We start from the raw sequence: 21630 nt of genomic DNA, 5'->3' as shown, positions 1-21630 counted from the left end.
TAACCAGTAATGGCAATATGTATGAAAGTGATATGTACGAAGGTGAATACCATCAAATGAGGAGCTCATGAAGTGGGGTTTATTACTATTATGAAAGTGGGAGATATGAAGGGGATTGGATTGATGGTAAGAATGATGGCTATGGAATTGAGACTTGGGCACGAGGGACAGGTACAGAGGTCGGTATAGACAAGGAACGGGAATGAGACATGGATATGGAGTTTATAGGTTTTAACATGCAATAGTTATGCAGGTGAATGGTGTAACAGATAGAGCCATGGTTGTGGGGTTTAGTCCTTGTGAGGATGGAAGCCAATATGTTAGAAACAGAAAATAAAAAACATGAGCGTGAACCAAAGACCTCAGAAACAAGAGCCGAAAACAAATCGATGAGCGTGAACCAAAAATCTTAGAAACAGGAGCCAAAAACAAATCGTGACTTTGCTCCGATACCATATTAGAATTTGTGGGAGCATAGAATGGAGAGAGAAGAAGAGAGAACATAGATAACACAAGATTTACGTGGTTCGGGCCGAAGCCTTACGTCTACGGATCTAAAGCCCAATGGCTACATCTTCATTATTTTTGATGAATCTTTACATCAAAAGTACCTTTATATAGAGAGGACAATCACACAATTAGATAAGATAATTATGGTATGATAATACCTAACCTTATCAAGAGATATATACATATACATCTATAATAATGTATATCAATATGAACCCGAGATATCTATATCCCAACAGGTGCGATACCTTATTATGAGTTAATATATATCAATATGAACTCGAGATATCTATATTCCAACAGGTGCAATACCTTATTATAAAACTCATGTTTCATCCAAATATCAGATAGAGTCGACGAATGAATCAGGTTCATTAACAAGATTAGAAGTGGAAAAAAATAACTCATGTTTCATCCAAACATCATATAGAGTCGACGAATGAATCAGGTTCATTAACAATTCCCATATTAGAAGTGGCCAAAAAGAAATCATTGACTTCCTTGCCATATGCCCTCGGGAATTTCTCTATCATTTAATAAAAGTTTGGAACCTTACGTTACAAATTGGTGGAATACCAACCAATACAAAACTTTCTTGAATGAACTTCAAGAAAATAACGTTCTTGAAAGATTCATAAAATGAGAAGAACTATTCATATTGGACGAAATGATAAGGGATTATCCGTACACATATATAAAAGCTTCGTATAAGAATCCATAAAAAAACGATAGAATTGGTAAAAATATACAAGATTATATCCATATAATTTCGTATTTCTCGACAAATGTAATGAGTTTTGCTATTCTAAGTATTTACACCTTAAAAAATCTAACTCTTACTTAAAAAAAACTGGTAGAGGCCTCTTCCCCACTAAATTACCCAAAAGAAGAACAAGAAGGTAAATGGTCTGTTGTATATAACCCGTAATATATATATTTTATATATAGACCTGGAGCCATCCCGACCCAATTGATCAATCAGATTGACTTAACCCAATCTGACCCGACCGGACCCGACCCACCCCTACCTTCGGCTACTAGCCCCTCCGTCAATTTCCCACTTGCTTAGTTTCCCTCTCTCACTACTCGAAATATTAACTCCTCTCTCCTTTTCCCTCCTTGACTACGAACCTTCATTTTTAACGCTCTCCACTTTACGGAAGAATTTCCATTAGGTTTTCCCTCTCCTCTCTCCTCTCTTCTCTCTCTCTCCACTTCTCTGTCTCTCTAACAAAAAGGCACCCAGTCATTTCAGAGCTTTAGGGCGAGCACAGAGCGAAGAGGGAGGGGGAATGGGAATGGGAATGGGAATGGGAATGGGAATGGGAATGGTTTCAGCAACCAAGGATGCGAGGATCAAGTGCACAGGGAGACCGAGAGATGATCTATTGTTGATCACAATGTGCCTCATAGGCTTGCCTGTTCAAGTCCAGGTCAAAGATGGCTCCATTTATGATGGGATCTTTCACACTGCTTCTGTTCACAAGGAATATGGTATTCTTTCATTCCGATCTCTGCTTGTCGTCAATTATGTTTTTCTCCATCTAAGAAATTTTCGTTTATTTTTGTTTTCTTGTTTTTATGTTTTCGTGTTTGGTTTTTCCATATACTGTGTGGATATTTTCGTTGTGGGCGCGTGTAATCTTGACATGAACATTTGGGATTGATGCTGGAATTATTGTCTCATTTTGATCCTGAACCCATCAGTTTTATAAATTATAAATTGCCTTAAAATATGAAATGCTAGACAATTTGATACTTTTATTGTTCTTACAGTGATCGTGAGGTAGAGATCTTAGGTGGGTATATGACTATTGTGGGTCGTTTGTGCTATCACACTCTTTGTGTATTTACTTTATTTCTTTCCCCATCAAAAGAATTTTCATATTTTCACCTTGAGTATTGAATCTAGTCTTTTGGTTTTCTACAAGTGTGGTTATGTCCAACGTGGTCTCATTATGGTATGTATTTGGAGTTTATGTTTATTGACTTCTATGGTAATTTCTCAGTGATCTTCTTGTGTGATCACTGGGAGTCATTACTTGTTTCAGATATGATCAAATGTGTTGTAAATTTGCATTTTCTCATCTTATTCTTGCCCAAATCAAGTTGTGATTCTATATTGAAATGCTTATGTGAAAATATGGCGACTCATGTTTTCCTTAGGTTGATCATACATTTGTTTTTCTAAATAGCTTCTCGCATTTTCTCCGTCTGGTTTTTCTTGATAAGAAAACATTTGTTCTATTGAAACAATGAAAATCTGGTGGTATGATTCTAATGGATTGGGCTCATTTTGCCATTTGTTTATTTCTTCTGTCTATATCTTATCGTACTGTTTATTTTATTACAGGGATTGTACTGAAAAACGCGAGGATGGTTAGGAAAGGAAAAATCAATGTGAACTTACGAAGAAGTCCTCTTATAAATACTTTGGTTGTTCTCTCCAAAGACCTTGTTCAAGTGCTGGCAAAGGTTAGGAGCATGATGTTGTGGTTATTTTATTTTGCATTGCATGATATTTATTGCTGCTTAATTTCATTTATTTTTGGTTTATTCTTAGGATATTCCACTACCTGCAGATGGACTTTTTGATAGCGTAGGTGGTGAAAATGCAGAAGTTATGATTGGGTCTGTCAGTGCTCAATCTTGCCTTAATGAATCTGAGAACGGAGCAGATGTGCCAAACTTTGACAATGGTGCAATTCAAAACTCTGCACTAGAGACTACCCTTTCAAATGGCTCGGATGAGTAAGTGACTGACCTGAATGTGTTTCTAAAGTCTCTTAACTAACATTAAAGCAAAATTGTTTCTTAACCGAAGGATTCCCCCTGCAAGGTTTATTGCACTTGTCAATAGTGATCTAACCAGTGTGTTTAATTGTCGATAGAGATAGTTCCACTAGGTTTTGAAGGAATCATATTTCAAATTTGATGCACATGAAATGTACATGATTTATAAACACAATGTATGACTAGCACGGAGATCCAATATGATAGCCAGTGATTTATTACGACTTATTTACATGTGAAGTTGATCTTCCTGGTTTTCACTTCTTGGTCTAAATATTTATTGTTAGCTCTGTAATATAAATGGGTGATTAACTTTGTTTACAATTGAATATCCTCAGGAACTTGCACCACATAGATGAAAATACTGCCATTTCAGATCTGAAACATAAATTGGAGAACAATGCATTTGCAAAACTTGATAAGGAAATAGAATTGAGAAGTACTGCTTCAAAACCTTTGGAAATGGGTCATGAAATTGAAGTGATGAATAACAGTTGCTCGATGCAGGTAATTGTATTTGACATCTTAAATAGGTTTGCTTTCATTGGTTACATGCATATACTTGGATTTGTATCCATATAATAGACTCTACTATTTTTCACTATGAGAGAATGAGGTGATAACATTTCTTTATCAAGCTGAATTCTCCAAAAAAAGGAATCGGGTTCTATGTCTTGATGATTATATTCAGCAACTTTAAGATGCTTCAAAGCTTTCATCCAATTTACTTCTGCTTATGTCTCTCGGGATATTTTTGTGGATCAAAGTAAGTTTCCTATATTTGCTGGTAAAGTTTATTTTGGCAGTTGCACAATGTGTGGTCATTTTACATTCTAATGCTTCATTTCATTGATTGTCTGCATCTTTTGAGTTCTAGTTATGCATAACTGTAACTGTAAGGTTGGCCGCCATTTCAATTGTCTTAATAGTTGAACTAATTTTCTACATCTTGGATACGTAGATTTGTTGTGGCGGAGTCTCAGTTTTCTTTAAGTAGGGCCCAAAACATTGTCATGGCTTTCCCATCGTATAAAGGGATACCATGCAATGTAACTATTGGATATGTTTGAGAATTAAAGAATTGAGTCATTTTGGTCATCCTTTAGAAGAATGTGAAGGAAAATATTGCCATAACGGATCTAGCGACTGCAATTCTTTTGTTTCATGAATCTTTCAAGTACTCAGGGGCTCTATACATACACTCACACATAGAAAATATTTTTGGTAGCCCAAGTATGGAACAATTTTAGCCCTACTGCTCAGGTTAAATCTTGACAAGTCTTATGATCGGCATTGTTTGGACATTGTTTGGTTTTTAATACTTTCTTTTTACAAGTCTATATGACTTGAAATATTGGGAGTATGACAAGAGTGGGGATATGTTGGTCATTTTAATTTTTGTGTGCATATACTCTAGTTGGAGATGGTGAGATGCGGATACCCTCAAAATTTCAGGTCCATTAGATTTATAGAACAAATTTTTAAAATCAAACATTGAGCAGCTAGATTGGTCCTGATTCAATTAGGTCTAATACCAATATTTTTTTAAAAAAAAAAAAAACGGATTGGTGACCCAGATGGCCCATCTGGAAAATTGGTCGGATCGGTTAGATAAAAAAATCACTTAAATTTCTTAAAAACTAGTTTCTTATGTTTCTAAAGAAAATGGGGGTATTGCATTGTAGATTTCATTTTTTTATTGGAAATATGTAAACACTAAGAACCTATTTCATGCTTGGGTGTTTCTTGATCAAAGCAAAAGTTTTTTTAATTCTCCGTATGATCAAGATAGAAGTTTTTAACTCTCCATCTTATCATTTTTTCTAACAGGCCGATAAATTTATGCTTCATTTTCATCAAATTCTAGATCGGCCAGATCCGACCATAAAATTTAATGGCGATTTAAAAAATTTTAAGCCATCTCTGTCGCTACATTGGTCTAATCCACCGTTAAATTTTCTTTTGCTCAATTTTTCAAAAAATGCTGGGTGGCCCAGCTTGGCGCTCAGAACCTCAGGTGCTTTGTAGTATGAATGCTTTAGATTTATACATATATGTGCTGTCCAAACGCACATATATGCATATAAATGTGTCAATTTAGTAATTTATTGCAGTTTGTATGTATTGTAACATATTTTTTCAATACAAACATATTACATGTTAAGAATAAACTTGTTCAAAATTTTAAAATTCAAATCATAGAAAATTTTACAAAGTAAGAAGTTTAGTCTATGTATTAATAATAGTCTCCAAATCTCCATGTTCCATAATAGGATGGACTCCAACTCTCCAACCTCCAATACTACCCCAAAAATAATTCCAATGAGAAAAGAAAAGTTTAGGATGCTTCTTCAAACCACAAAAAATACTTTTGATTCTCAGAAATAAGTATAGCTAAGAGATTTAGGGTTTATGGAAGTGTTCTTTTAATTTTGGGGGTTGAAAATAACCCCTCTAATCTATTTGTACTTTTTTGGGGGTCAAAATTACCCCTTTTGCCCTTTTGGGCTTCTTTAAAAGTTAAAAAAAAGGCTCACGGCCATGGGGGCCTGCCCAAGTACAGCCGCCCAGACTGGGGTGCATAGGCCTAGGCATGTGAGCTGAGGTCTCTTGGGCACTTAGGCACTAGGTGGCCTATTTTTTAAATCCCTGGGCGGCCTGTTTTTTAAAACCTTGCTTTTGCTTTATTTTTCTAAATCATTTATTTTCTTTTCCCAGCACCGGTCTAAGCTTCTAGTTGGGCTCGATTTTATTTTGGCATGCTTTGAACGTGGTGATGGGAAAAGAAAAGAAAGGAAGGGTCACTCTTGAATGTGGTGGCTCTTGATTTGGGTGTCACTACTGCACATTGTGCCCATGGTATGTCTGTCTCGTTAATAATAGTGTTTAATTTTGATTAGAATTTCTTATTTGTAAAACAACATATGAATTTTACGTATACCCTTGCTTACCTATATCCCTATTGTTCGTCACCAAGAATGGAGAATGACGATATAACATATACCAAGTAACATTGAACTACTTCAGAGTTTTAGATCTACGAAATGAACATGTAGAATAATGTACAATATGTTTAGAGGAAAGTGAGCTTTAGACCCACATGGGGTAGTCCATGCATGGTTCCTGTTTACGAGAAAAGGGTTGTGTCCCTTTGCAACCCGTCTTTAAATGATAAAAAATCACCAAATAAAAATAGACTAGAAAAAATAAAATTTTAAGAAAAAAAATAAAATTTAAGGTAGGCTAGTTGTGCGGTCTCTGGTTTGACAGAATCGGTCGAGGGATCAGGTTGGTTCAGGGGGGCGGGGGGGGGGGGGGGAACTGGCTGGCTCGCGATCTTTAATGGGAATCAGCCCCACCATTTTTCGATTCAGATCAGGTGATTTCATTTCGGATCGGTGATTTTTAGAACTTTGGCTAATATTGTTCTATTGACCCTGTGGCTAACAAAACTTAAATGAAAGGTGTGGCTGTGTAGAATTCCAGAGCATAAATTTTAAAAAATTTCTTTATTTTCTTTAATAAAAGCTAGAATTTCTACTTACAAATGCAACAATGTGATGCAGAAATAAACCTACTGCACTCTGGGATCTTTTAAATCTTAATGCCCCCCAAAAAAAACTTTATTTAAAAATGAACTCCTTAGGAAAGAACTAGCAATAAGGAACATCAAAATAAATAAATCTGGGAAGACTTACTAAAATATTGCTTAAGGGTTACCCCCTTAGGACTTAGCACACACACTCGATCCCCTGACTGATGGTGTACTTGATCCTTAGATCCTATTGAATCCATCAATTTGAACTGGGAAGCACCTTTGGAACCTCCTTATCTGAAATATATAGGGCTCAGAGCATGAGTCACAAATAGGGTTTCTTAGACCCATTTTAAACCTTGGGGCATACCACTGAGTGGCACCCCAGCTTAGTCTAGTAATGGGCATGCCCCTTCTCTCCCCTCTTCTTTTTGAGTGGTGTGTGCCACCCAATATCCTTATAGGGGTGGCGTGCCACCTAGAGAGAGAGAGAGGAAATAAGAGAGAGAGAGAGAGGGCTGAAGTGTGTATATAAATTGGGAGGGGTGGGGGGTTCCCCCCTCTTTATATAGGCCTTAAGGTGCCTAGGGTGTTCCAATCAAATGAGGATTCAACATTATCCAAAAAATATTTAGATAATCTGTCAGGCGAGAGAGAAATAATTTGAGCCATCCATCCTTGAAATTGGCCATCATGATTTAGGGAGAATTTCAAGAACCTTTTCCCCTGAATTTTTTGATCCATATCCATTTCTAGATAAGACTTCTATTTTAATTTGAATTCTGGTCAAAGTAGGAATCCTAGTCCACGTAGGAATCCTAATCCAAATAAGACTCCTAATGCAATTAGAACTTTTTAAACAAATAATATTTTATTACGATTTCTCATTAAATTGGAGCCCTAGTCCAGATAGAAATCCTAGTCTAAATAGGATTTATAATACAATTTGGACGCCTCAAATAATAAAATAATAGTTTAAATTTAATTAAGGGTGTCCCACTTTGTGTGTGGGACATGTGGCCCTTGTGGGTCACACTTCCCACCCTATGTGGCCTACCCACATATGGGAGTTGGGCCCTTGGCTCCCTACGCGGATCCCACATAAAAATCAAGCCCCTTACTAAATTGTAAAATATCAAATTTTCCCTTTTTAGATTTCACCTCATAAATAAATTTTTTCAAAAATTTCTTAAAAAAAAGCACGTAATCATAATTAAAGCTGAAAAAGAATATTTATGAGGTTCTTAAGAATTCTCAAAACACTTATGAATACATCTAGAAGTGAATTGGTACTAATGAGTTAAGAAAAGTAACTGTCAGGCTACTCCAACGAGGAAGAAACCATGATCCACAACTATCTTATCAGAACAACCCAACGGAACCCATGACCCACAATCATGCGCAGGGGCTTGTGATTGGCCTGTCAAAGCTGACTAGTAAATAGATACCGATACATGGAATACAGGTTCCCTCTTAAGAGCTAGTCAAATGCATGTATCACTATAGAGCAATGGAACTATCTCCATGCACATGTACAAGCATCCCTTTATAGGGTTGCTTCCTAAAAATGTGTTATCATATGTACATATTGTGTGGAAGTTCTTTTGAGGATTTGACCTTTGTTCTCACAGGCTTATATCTGCACACAGGAGACCACAAAGCTTTCATGTCCAAGAGCCCTTTCCCTTGGGCGTAGGCACTATTGTTAAGGGTTTCTAGAGGGTCATCCTTTGTTAATGTCAGAAAGATGATTAAATTAGGAGTTCTAGTTCAAGTAGGAATCCTAATTCAAATAATATTCGTACTACAATTTGGGTTTTTTAAATAAATAATATTTTATTATAAGTTCTGATCAGACGTGGAATCTATTCCAAGTAAGAATCCTAATCCAAATAGGAATCCTAATACAATTAGGACTCTTTAAACAAATAATTGTATTAGGAGTCCTATTTGGATTAGGATTCATACTTGCATTAGAATTCATAATCTAATTAGAACTTGTAATAAAATATTTTTTGTTTAAAGAATCCTAATTGCATGAGGAATTATATTTGAATTATGATTCTTACTTGGACTAGGACTTCTACTGCGATCAGAAAATTGAAATAAAATTCTATCTTATCTAGAAGTGGATATGGGTCCAAAGATTTAGGGGATAAGGTTCCTAAGATTCTCCCTATATCATGATGGCTGATTTCAGAGATGAATGATTCAGATTATTTTTCTCACCTTACATATTATCTAAATATTTAATGTTGAATCCTGATCTGATTGGAACACCCTAGGCCTCTTAAGGCCTATATAAGGTCGGAAACCACCCCCCCCTCCCATCTGCAAACACACTTTAGCCCTCTCTCTCTCTCTCTCTCTCTCTCTCTCTCTCTCTCTCTTTCCAGCTTCCTCTTTCCTCTCTCGGTGGCACGCCGTCCCCATGAGGACATTGGGGTGACGCACACTACGCAAACAAATAAGAGAAGGGGGATTGCCCATCTGTAGACTAGGCTAGGGGGTACCACTTAGTGGGATTGCCCTAAGGATTGAAAATGGTCTAAGAAATCCAAATCGTGACCTATGCTCTCAGCCCCATAGATTTTAAGTAAGGGTGTTCCAAAGGTGCTTCTCAGTTCAGATTGGTGGATTCAACAAGATTTGATGATCAAATGCACCATCTCTCAGGTGTGATTGGGTGTGGGTTGTGCCATATCCTAAGGTGGTAGCCCCAGGCAACATTTAAGTAAGTCTTACTAGTTTTATTTATTTTGTTGTCCTTGATTACTAGTTGTTAAGTTCAAGTTCATTTCCAAATAAAGTTCTTGTTGGCAGTAAGATTTAAAGATCTTAGGCTCTAATAGGTTTATTTTTGTATTGTATAGTGGCTTTTGTAAGTACAAATTCCAGCTATCAATGAAGAAAAAAATAATTTTTTTGAAATTATACTATGGAATTTTACACAGCTACACTTTTCATAAATTAAAAAGAATTTTTTTCTTTATTAATAGCTGGAGTTTCTGCTTATAATTGTCACAATATAATGTAGAAATAAACAAGATCTGATGATCAAATGCGCCATCTCTCAGATGTGATTGGGTGTGGGTTGTGCCATTTCCTAAGGTGGTAGCCCTAGGCAATATTTTAGTAAGTCTTACTAGTTTTATTTATTTTGTTGTCCTTGATTACTATTTGTTTCCTAAGTTGTAAGTTCAAGTTCATTTCCAAATAAAGTTCTTGTTGACAGTAAGATTTAAAGATCCTAGGCTATAGTAGTTTTATTTCTGCATTGTATAGTGGCATTTGTAAGTAGAAATTCCAGCTATCAATGAAGAAAACAAAGAAAGTTTTTGAAATTATACTCCGGAATTCTACAGAGCTATACATAGCTGAAATTTCTACTTGTAATTGCCATAATATAATGCATAAATAAACCTCCTACAGTCTAGGATCTTTTAAATCTTATTGCAAAAAAATAATAATATTTTAAATCTTGCTGCAAAAAAATAATAATTTAAAAATGAACTTGTTAGGAAACAAATACTAATCATGAACAACAAAATAAATAAAACTGGGATGACTTACTAAGATATATATATATATATATATATATATATATATATATATATATATATATATATATATATATATATATGAGGCAGTGATCTAATGCAATGGTTGTATCATAGTATAATGCAACCACACTACTAGAAAACCATGTTTGTGATATTTGTATGACCCAAAATTTTGCATACACACTCTCTTCATCTCAATAATCAATCCAAAAAAAAAAAAGTTCAATTTGAACCCTAGATATGGTCAAAATGAGTCCCCTCCAACAACAAATCTAGACCATTCATTTGGTGAATTTCAAGATCTTAGCCTTTACAAACTCAAAATCATTTTTTTATTTTATTTTTTAACATTGTTCATCTAATGATAATAAAGTCATCTAAAAAAATTGGAAAAGAAAAAGTCTTTCAAAGGCCTAGATCTAAGCATCTTAACAAAATGGACGGCCGATGTGAATTGGGCTAAAAAACTACTTTCTAGGTTGCATTTTCAATTTTTTCTTTTTTGTGATTGTTCGTTAGAATGAAAAGTGCGTATATTTTAAAATTTGGATCAAACAAATGACCCTAACATAGTTTTTGAAGATTGTTGCATTATATTACTATACAACTGTTGCATGAAATCACTGCCCATACATATGTTCTTCTTTTTTCTTAATTTTGTTTTCTAATAGGTAACTATTGTAACACATTTTATTGTTGACGGGTAATGGACTAATTTTTGTTAAAAAGGAACAAATTTATACAGCAGGAAGGTTGTTTGCCATCAGAGGTGTCATCCCAGTGTCATGCTTTTATGATGGAAAAAGTTTTAAAAAGGTGTCAAGGGTACTCTATGTTTATAAGAAGAAAGATTCACTATTCTATGTTATGTCTGCATGAAATTTGAGGAAGTCAATAGGTACTATGTAGGACATTGTGAGGAATTTCCTCATGTAAGACGTAAGACAGAGAGTACTTCATCAGCAGATTCGTGAATACTTACCCCTAAAAATCGTTAGTCTTATTGGTTTCTATTTGAAGTGAATTGTGTTAATGTGAATTGTTCGATTGATCAAATCAGGTATTATGCTTCTTTTGAGTTCTTTATTATTGTACCCATGCAGGTTGAAGAGCCTTTCAGTAACCTCTATGTTATAGTTGACGATGGGTAATTTTTTTTGTTCTCCCAAACATGTGAAATTTGATGCGTCTTTCTTTGTTCTCCTGAGTGGAAATTTTGTTTTTGCAAACCTGAACTCACTGCCTCTCTCTTTACCTTATCTATTTATCGACTTACTTTTGCTGACAGACAGGCTGGAAAAGGCAGGTCACATATGAAGGAAGATGCTCATGTCCAATGTTGTGCTGAGAACGGAGGCAGGAATCTGAAATTTTCTGGAGGGACTTCTATGGATTTGCCTGTAAGTGGAAGGAATTGTAAATAGTATAATTCTTGGCGATAGGAGTGAAGTTAAATTGCAAATGTAGAACACCTCTTTTAACCAATTCTGTTTGGATGAATCAATTTTGATACCTTTCTTTTCCTCCTAACCATGCAGATTGTACATGAAACTCCCATGTCAATTTTGCCAAGTGAGACCTTGATCCATTTCATCCAGAGTATTTCATTGTTTTGTCTCTTATTGTTGTCTCACAACTGAGATGTTTATATTTCATGTGACGAATTGATTTATATTACTATGTGCAGATATAAGTGAAAGTGCTCACCATGCTATAGAATCTGAACCCTTCCTTGCAACAGATAGTTCACGCTCAGATGTTCAAACCGCAGATTCTAATGTCACTTTGTGTTCTACATCATCAGCATGTTCAAATGAACCAGTGCCCATAAGAAAATCAATCGGTCATTCTCATGCTAAAGTATGTCAACTGTCATATATGTTTATTCTTCTTGTCACATTTTCAAGGGACTAGGCTTTTATGATTTTGAATATGAGAAATTTCTCTTTTCTTGGGTAGGACTTCAAGCTCAATCCAAGTGCAAAAACCTTTTTGCCATCTCTTCCAAGTAGTAGATCGGCATCACCAGTGTTTGTATCTGGTGGTTATATGCACGACGGTTCTTCTGTGGTACCTGTTGCTGCTACATATCCTGGAGCTGAAGCTAGCACTTTTGCCCCTCATGGCATGTTGCCAATTAAATTTGTCCAATACAACAACATGGTGACTGGAAACGTTGGGAGTGGGTCTCAATATGCACAGCCTGTATGTACTTTTATGCCATTGAAGTTATAAATTTTATCATTGAACTTGAAGAGTTTGGATGCTAATATATATATGAGAATAACTTCTTTTTTTTTTTCAATTGACACAACTACCCCTTGCACTCAGTCCCTTGATATACAATTTTACATTATTAGTTCTTTTGCCAATTAATCAATTAATTGTTTTAGATCTATACTTTTAAACCAAGTAAAAGTCACTTTAATATGAACTTAGAGTTTGGAAAGCCGTACTTCTACTTGCACAACTTTTTCAATCGTTTTCCTTTATTTTTCGATATTTAAGAAATTTATTGTGTTAGGCCCTACTCTTTTGAATTTTGCCTTCACTCTGTGCTAAAAACTTTTACAGGTGTTTAATTCCATAGTAAAACTCACCAACTTGCAAATTGAGTCATTTTTTTTTCTTTTCCCAGATGAGCATTGGAGGACTTTAACTTTAAATCGTTGGCAATTTGGGAATAGAAAATACACTTATGTAGATGGCCCCCTATGATGAATATATCCTTCTGCTAACTGCCGTGCAAAATTAACCACTTGTGGAGGAGAATGCGCATTCAATCCTATTGATTGCAAAAGAGACTACACAAAAAGGTTGCTAAGTGCTCAATAGAAGGACCATCGACCTGTCCAAAGAGATACTTGATAGAGGTGTTAGAGTTGCTAGGGCTCTCAATGGCTCATTCACCTTTTCAGTTGGAACGCCTTCTGCAATCAGGAGGGTATCTTGCATTTCTCCACCTTCTCGACTAATTTGCTTTGTTAGGTAACTGATGGGTGTAATCCTTATAGGGGGCATCTACACACACGGAATTTCAGTTCTCAAAATGTTAGTATTGTTTAGAATATAAGGGGCAATGGGGTGCTTCTTTCTCAATGGTGTGTTCTCTTAAACTATTTGGTATTACAAAAACATTATACCGATCAAGAAAAAGAGAAATGGTATATCAAGCATCCATTACTCAGTCTATGCTTCTAGAATCCTGCTAAAGGTATTTTTCATGAAAAAGGAAAAGGAGTACGGCCAAAGGTTTTTACAAACCTGCTATTCGATTTGTAATTGTTGGTACTTGTTTTTGTCCGTGTGCTGGTTATGTAGTGTTTTTACCTTAACTATAATGTCTGATTTGTGCCCTAGATGATGTTATTTTTCATGCTCCAGTTCTCCAGAACATTGTAGATTAAATAATAACTTTACCTAAATCCTAGAAATGCTTTGTTTATAAATGCTTAAAGAACTTCTTTGGCATGGTCACAGGTTGTTGGAAACATGGGCGGTAGGCAGCAGCCCTTCAGATATGGTGGCCAATTTCCTCCCATTCAAGGGATGCCTGCATTTATGCCCCCAAATAATCAAGTTAGTCATTATAGAGAAATTATTATGTTGATTTTTTCAATCTCCATTCACATATATTTTGGTTTTTAATGACTAGAAAATTATGGTACTGCTCTATTAGCTATTATTAAACCTATAAATTTGAAGCTGCCTTTTGCTGCAGGTAATGGTTGGTCGCATGGGACAACTTGTTTATGTGCCTCCACTTTCCCACGTAAGCAAGAAAGTTTAGTTGTGAGAATTGAAGCACAAATTTTAAATGCCCATAATTGACATCCTGAAAACGAGTTATTCGAAGTGCTTTGGTACATGTGTCCATAAGTGTTATGGAATTTCTTATTCCACTGATGCAATAGAGCTGTCTGGTTGACATTTGACTTTCGGGGTGGTGACATATATTTGTCTTTTGTTTTTCTATTTTTGACTTTTGATGCATGGCCAAGTGACCCCTTTGTGACTTTGTGTATTATATGTATCTTCCTATAATGATATGTAGGATTTCATGCAATTTAATGTGTCTTACAGTCTCTCTGTAATATATGTTTTTTTTTTCATCTCAAGGGGTTTGGGGGTCTAAAATTGCCATAAAAACTCCCTAAGGCCTAAACCCCTTCCCTAAGAACTCCCTAGTCCTATTTGTTTTTCGTTTTTTGTTTTTTTGGGAGGGGGGTTGGGGGTTCCCTACCAGTTCTTGTCCCTGGGCGCCCCGCCTGCAACGTTTTGAACATTGATTCATCATGCATATCAATATAGGGATTTTGTTCTGGGGCAAATGTTCCTTGAAACATCATTATTGGACAATGATCATGGTTATGTATTTATAGAACTAAATCTTTGTTCTCATACTCGAAACCAAATATAACTATAAGGAGTCATTCATGATGAGATTTCATATGTGCAGAAATGATAGATTCAAGTTAACTGCAATGAACTATAAAAACCTATAGTTACTTAAATAAATTAGCATAAGGCCAAGGCATTACATTAAAAATAAAGGAGCATATGAAAACTCTTGCCAGAAATTGCAGTCTGGCTCAGGAAATCCATATGATTGCCTGACTTCTATTTTCACCCCTGTTATGAAACTTGAAGCTTAAAAGATGGTGCAGATATGGCCGACCTGTAAACACTTGAAATGGGTGGTCCAGAGATTGTCTTACAAGATACATTATATGTAGGCTTGAAATCCTTCTTTTGTTTTTCTCCAGATCCATAGTTTTTGAGGTCAAAATGACAGTTTGAAGGATTTTTGGCATCGGATTTGGATTTTCCAGCAGGGTTTTGATATGTGGATTTACTTTTTATGACATGGCCTCGGCTTTATATGGCCTTTTTCTTTTCTTTTTTGTCCTTTTTTTAAATATGTTAACTGTTGTATTGAGTAAAGAAGCGTACAAAAAAATCAACGGCCCACAAGTCCAGTGCTCAAACCCAAAAACTCCATAAAGGGCCGAAAAAATCTATACAACCCCAAAAAATAGGTAGAATATAATATACAGGGACTTGAGTACTCAAAAACTTCCCAAAAAAGTCCCTTGCGAGTTATGTAGGTTTGCTCCCTCCTTAGCGAGGGCGTTGGCTATGACGTTGACTTCCTCCAAGTGTGCCTCCATACAATATGTATATCCCTTGACATGGAAAATCTTCTCAAAAATGTGATCCATTTCCATGGGCAAGGTGAAGCTCTGGAGGTCCATGCAATGACATTCTTGGAGTTGCCCTCAACAATCAGGGAGGGACCCCATGTGTGGTCGAAGTACCTTAGGCTGAAGAGGAGGGCTGTAGCCTCCATTGTGTTGGAGTTGGCTTGGCCTCTGAAGCAAGAATAGGAGAACAGGGTGCAGCCATCCTTGTCTTGGAAGATACCTCGTTGCCCGAGGAGCCCGGGTTGCCTAGGGAGCAACTGTCAAAATTGAGCTTAGATTGGTCACAATCTAGAGGTCTCCACAAAGATGCTCGAGGGATGCAAGTGGATTGGAAAGAGAGCATTGCTTGCCAGGTCTCGTGGAAGTCTGCCAAAGACCAATGCTTGAAAGGTTTTTGTGCCAGAAACGTGACCAAGGAGCTAACCTTCTCTCTTTAGGGTCTCGACATGGGTTGTCTCGCCACGGACTGTTCTGTTGTTTCTATTCAACAAGTGCACCCAAATTGTGGCAGCAACAACAGTTCTCTACAGGAGTATACCTGACAGGGGCCATGAGGGGAAGAGGAAGGACAATAACAGTTGATGAATGGAATGTGGAGTTGCCTATGACCATCCGAAGAGCTGGAGAAGGCCACCCCAAACCTATCCGGTGAGGTTGCAATGGATGAAGATGTGTGTTGGATTCAACTTCATTGTGGCACATGATACAACAATTAGGAATCTGCATACCCAGATTTGTACTCGATCCACAGTCAAAACACAATCGGAGATGGCCATCCTGCTGAAAAATTGAACCTTTGGGGGAATGAAAGAAAACCAAGCTCTGGCAACTGTGGTTGGAGGTGGGGAAGGTCCCATGGAGGACCTCTTAGGGTTTGGTAAAAGGCGGATATCGAGAAGATGCCTGACAGAACTGGAGATCAGACAATCTTATATATATATATATACGAAAAAGGTTGTTTTAATGTTGAAAAACCTTGTGATTGATCATCTCAACATCGAGATGTATGACTATGAAAAATAAAAAGATTTTGGGTCTCAGAAATAGTGCATCGTACAACATAATATCTACACCGTCCATTTTCAAAATTTCCATATGTTTATAGATCTACTTGATTTTAACCATTTTTGAAATTTAAAATTTTATAGTTAGATATAAAAATAGATTTTGAGATAATCCTAAGACTATTTTACCTCAAAATTATATATTATGATAAAATTTGAAGGTGCACCTTAGTCGAATTGTTTAAGGTTGTGACATTATGGAAACCACATCCATATATATATATATATATATATATATATATATATATATATATATATATATATATATATATATATATAGAAGATACTACAAAATGTCTATAGGCGAAAATGAATAGTGATTTCGCCTACCTTCATCACCATCCAAAGTTCATCTCATGGTCACGATTGTCCGTTAGTGTTTCATTTTTCATTTTTTTTCTATCAATTGGAATGACATGAAATTTAGAGTGTGTGCTTATAAAAAAATAGGCGAATTACAAAAAATATCAAAAAAATATTTTACATGAAAAAATTGATCAAAATAGCCCTGAAATATTTTGGGGGTATTTTGGTCAATTTATTTTTCACAAATTATTTTTTTTATATTTTTATTAGGTGCGCCTCACTAAGATGTACAAAGCCTTCAAATTTCAGATCATTCCGATTTGTAGAAAAAAAAATGAAAAATGAAACACTATCAGACAATTGTGACCATGCGATGAACTTTGGACAGTGATAAGTGTAGGCGAAATCACTGTTCATTTTCGTCAGCCCACATGCTGACTGCTACAGTGTCAACCAATGGATTGAATCTTGGCCGATCTGACGGTCACGACCTTATTTCGTATTTGAATTTTCATTTTTTTTTGTACAAATCCAAATCACTTGAAATTTTAGGCCGACATTCTACTTATCAAGGTGCACTTAATAAAAATATAAAAAAATAATTCACAAAATATAAATTGATCAAAATACCCCTAAAAAGTTTTGGGGGTATTATGGTCAATTTATATTTTTTGAATTATTTTTTTAATATTTTTATTAGGTTATCTCAAGTGCTTTTCTAGGAACCAACTTGGTGCTTTTGACTAACATAATTCTTCCTTGTCAACTCCTTCTATTATACATATTCTACCTAAAATTATGTAGATGTGGTTAAATCTTTAAACTTCTTGTACAAACTGTTATTTAGTTGCAATTGATGTTTTCTTTAAAAAAAAATGTAAGATGCAGAAATTCCTTTGGATGTTTGTAATTTTTTAAAGCCACTTTTTCCTTTCATCCATTCTTGACTGTATCGTCCTAACGTCATTTTTGCGGCCAATGTCTAAGATGCAGTTCCTATATTATTCAACATCCTATTTATTCGAGAGCTTCTGTTATCTACTCTTCTTTTTTTCTGGATGGTTTTTTTATATAGTCAAATTGCTTTGTTCTGTTGATTGATTTGTCCTTGTAATGAGTGAAGGATGCCATTCAAGGAGTGCCAAATCTGTCACAAGGTTCACTTCGCCCTCACCTTGCTGTTCATCAAGCTCATTTGCCAAAACAACATGGTAATCTATGGCTTTTTGCATCATACAACTCTTCATTAGATGTTCGCATGTGCAAATCACTAAACATTAAGATTATTCGGTCTATGGGTATGTCACTGCTATATATAAATGTCATTTCAATTGGAGGGTCCATCTAGATGAACGCCATAAATCTTTCCAAGTTGACTTTCAAATTTTTGAAGCTTTCAGGGCTTTTTCGTTGAAGCTAAAAAACAGACCAACATGCTTGGTTTTCTTATTTGCATGCTCTGTATTTGTTGTGTAAAAATGTGGCCTTAACTGCATGAAGACAACAAATCGGATTGAAATGATCAATTCTTTAATGAATTATGTTGAAAGGGATATTAATAGATGTCAAACAGATGTTTTATTGTTTAGTAAAAATATGGTTCAATGAATGGTTTATTGAGTTTATCATGGGAGATCTTAGCATGTATGATGGTTTACTTGCCAAAGCATCGGATACTTGTGATTGTCATCAACTGATTGAACTCAATTTTGATGAAATATTCATCTATTTTAATTGAACCTGAATTGAGCTTGTGTAGTGTGCAGAACTTGAAATTAACATATGTGAATACACCTGGTGTGCATTTGGAAGATGATGATGTTCTGCAATGTTTTTTGTCTTCCTGAAAATTCACTTCATAGTAACTTCCTAAATGTAGGAGTTAAAAATAACTGGACATCATTCGTTTACATGGTTCCCCCACTAAAGAGAATTGGTATTGAACTAGTGTCTTCTTGAGTCGTAGGTAGCAAGATCTCATATTAAGCATCTTTCGCTGCACTGCACTGTAGTACTTTAAATCTCTTCTCCAACTTAATCATAACCAGCTGTAGATGCTCAAAAGAGAACTCCGTTGGATCTTGAAGGGAGCAGCTAATGAATTTACGGAGTAGGGTAGGTTCCAGAGAAAGAAACTCGACAAATAAAAACCGGTTGTGGGAAGGTATAGAAACCCCTTCACAACCTTCACCATACTCTGCTGACCTTGTTATTGGATTAGTTTAAACATCCATCTCAAGACGTACCCAAAATCTAACTTTCCACCCATAAAAGAATCATGAAAGTCTGCCTGAGCTGATGCTGATTGAGAAGGGTCTCTTGCATGTTGTTTGGCTTTGATTGGCAATAGGCCAGGCATTAGTGCTTAAGCAATAATAGCGTGGATTTCCAAGAGTCACTTAAATGTGCAATGGGCTCCCAGATATGCTCCTGATCTTTCTCATTTGTTATTCTCCAACTAAGCTGTTGATTGCATTATGAGTTTCTTAGCGTGGGTGACTTTTTTTCTTGTTTTGGTGTGGGGATTTTTGGAGGAAGTAGACATGGGTCTCAAGTCCTACACTTGGTAGTAATTTGGAGAACTTGGAATAGAAGATGAGAGATCTTTTGAAGGACAGGAAATCAAAGTGAATTTGATGATTAGTAGTCATATCACTTAAGGTGTGCTTGCTTGCTTTGATCAGCCTACCTATATTCACATCAATCACCAGATGGTGGTTAAGTTGCATGAATATTGTCTGCAGTCTCAAGCTTTCTTGATAGATAAGCCAAAACCTAGGCATTCTAGGAAGACTGGAAGCATTACCTGAGGAGGGTCATTCTATGATGGCTTTCTTGGGGCATGCAGACTGATACATGCTTAATCACTATAAAGGTTCCCCTAATTTTATGTAAGTAAACACTTGACATTAAATTATTGAGTGTGGCTTGGAAGAAAGTGTACTTTCTTCGAAGGGTAGTTGCACATGTGAAGAGGTTGCGCATTTGTCACTCACCTTAAAAGTGTCAAATGGTGGTCCAGCCTAGGAATGCACGACAGCTTGCAAACTATCTTGTGTTTGGTTGGACAACGATGATTTACTTATTAAATGTATTAAAGCATTTGAATGTGTGCCCCAAAAAGAGGCTCAGGGGCTAGTTTGGTTATGAAGATGCTCGCCGCCTTCCCAGAATATGAAGAGGTCACCCTTTTTCGGCTATCAAGATGGCTACTGATTTTTGTAGAGAAAGCTTGTCGAATCACATGGGGGGATTTGAGATAGTGATATGGGACTGTTTGCTTTGTGTTACGATATAGGTCAAACTCCAGGTAGTTTTTACATGTTCTCTTATCCAAAGGCACCCAGACTGATGGCATCACGGAGTTTATTTGCTTTTTAGTTTAAAAAATCAATAATGTGGATCGGGAGTAGCTCTACACAATTTAACGTGTATGACATGTAATAGAGCCATTTTCATCATAAATTATATTGTGGTTTTGGTGGCTAGTGTGCTTGTGTGCATTCATCTTCAAAACAGAGGCTTGAACCTGTCAATTTTTTTTAAAGTTAGAAGATGATACATAAACCATTTAAATATTTTGTATAATACAGAAAGTTCTATCATGAATATTAGTCTATTTTGTTCTTTTTGGTCACCCGCCTCGGTGACCTGCTGTATTTTGGCCCTTTGGGTCCTCTTTGTTTTTCTTATCCATCAATACAATGTTAATATAATTTTAAAAAAAAATGTTGTGGGTTTGTGGCCAGCGCATGTGGGTGTTCACCTTTAAGACTAGTTTGTAGTGTCTTTTTTTTGTCCTTTCAATATTCCAAAGTGATACATGTACCATGGAAAAAGAAAAGAGGAAGTGGGGGTTCGATCCCTCAACCTCAAAAGTCATTACCCGCAACATCAGCAGATTTATAGAGTTTATCCCTTATCTACTGTATGGTTTTCTTCTTTTATTTCTGGATTTGCCAGATTGGCAATCGTAGCTGGGGTCAGTGGGTGGACGATTCCACTGCGTTAAGCTGTTTTTCAAAGCACTGCTTTTATAAATGGCTCTTTCATTGTTATCAAATGATTCGAGCGGTAATTGGATCCTAGCGATTTACCTATCTTTCCAAATACTACAAGTATATTTATTTATACTTTCTCATGTTCTTTTTTCAGGTATTGGAGGGCAGTCATTTACGTTATATATGCCTCCACCCATGGTAGCTGGCCCGCAGCAGCCATTTGCATTACCAGCTCCCGTGCCGATTTCGCAACCTTTTGCCGCTATTCGTCCTCCAATTTTTAGTAACAAGTTTCATGTATAAAGTCTTTGAGGACTTAGTTCTTTCAATTGCAACTAATTGTCGGAAGATTGAAAATTCTTAAATTTTGGTATGTGAATGTTTTGGCAGAAAATAAATGTGGCATAGCGCGCTGTATTTTTAATTGTCCTCTGGGTCATTTGCTTTGCCTTAAACCCTGTGGGTAAGAAGGTTTTCAATTTGATCAGGGTCATTTGCTTTGGCTTAAACCCTGTGGGTAAGGAGGTTGTCAATTTGATATTTGACTTTTGGATTCTTTCATAAACGCCTTTCTAGTAATCAATAAACATACAAAGAGAACCCCCAACATGGGGTGCAAGAAAGAAGGAAGCGAACCCCATCACATGCTGTAAT

The 21630-nt window shown here is 36.1% G+C and overlaps 1 protein-coding gene across 12 annotated transcripts; it reads left to right on the top strand.

Moving 5' to 3' along the window:
• Positions 1-1470: 1470 nt before the first annotated feature.
• LOC18448040 (uncharacterized) lies at positions 1471-21400 on the top strand. 12 transcript variants are annotated; one of them, XR_016049176.1, is made up of 14 exons: positions 1471-2004; positions 2864-2985; positions 3074-3261; positions 3642-3810; positions 11505-11548; positions 11690-11801; positions 11940-11973; positions 12143-12261; positions 12361-12606; positions 13040-13345; positions 13882-13980; positions 14123-14173; positions 18099-18186; positions 21131-21400. XR_016049176.1 is itself a non-coding variant. In XM_020675918.2 (13 exons), the coding sequence occupies exons 1-13, from the start codon at positions 1803-1805 to the stop codon at positions 21277-21279; spliced, it is 1623 nt and encodes a 540-aa protein (XP_020531577.1). In that variant the 5' UTR covers positions 1471-1802; the 3' UTR covers positions 21280-21400. The 12 variants fall into 12 exon arrangements, 7 of the variants coding, with proteins under 7 accessions (XP_020531577.1, XP_006858179.1, XP_088714145.1 ...); XR_016049177.1 differs by having other exon boundaries at positions 13040-13389; XR_016049173.1 differs by having other exon boundaries at positions 12089-12261.
• Positions 21401-21630: the final 230 nt, after the last annotated feature.

This window comes from Amborella trichopoda, chromosome 2 (assembly GCF_054954075.1).
Source record: "Amborella trichopoda isolate Santa Cruz 75 chromosome 2, AtrichopodaSantaCruz75HAP2 v2.0, whole genome shotgun sequence".
NCBI classification, from domain to species: domain Eukaryota; kingdom Viridiplantae; phylum Streptophyta; class Magnoliopsida; order Amborellales; family Amborellaceae; genus Amborella; species Amborella trichopoda.
The sequence above is the reverse complement of the archived record's forward strand: the minus strand, read 5'-3'. Positions and strand labels throughout refer to the sequence as shown.

Coding starts and splice junctions, on each gene's coding strand:
- LOC18448040 (XM_006858117.4), top strand. CDS start 1,803: ATGGGAATGGGAATGGGAATGGGAATGGGAATGGGAATGGTTTCAGCA. Junction 11,974..12,088: donor TCCCATGTCAATTTTGCCAA/GTGAGACCTTGA, acceptor TACTATGTGCAG/ATATAAGTGAAAGTGCTCAC. Junction 18,187..21,130: donor TCATTTGCCAAAACAACATG/GTAATCTATGGC, acceptor TTCTTTTTTCAG/GTATTGGAGGGCAGTCATTT.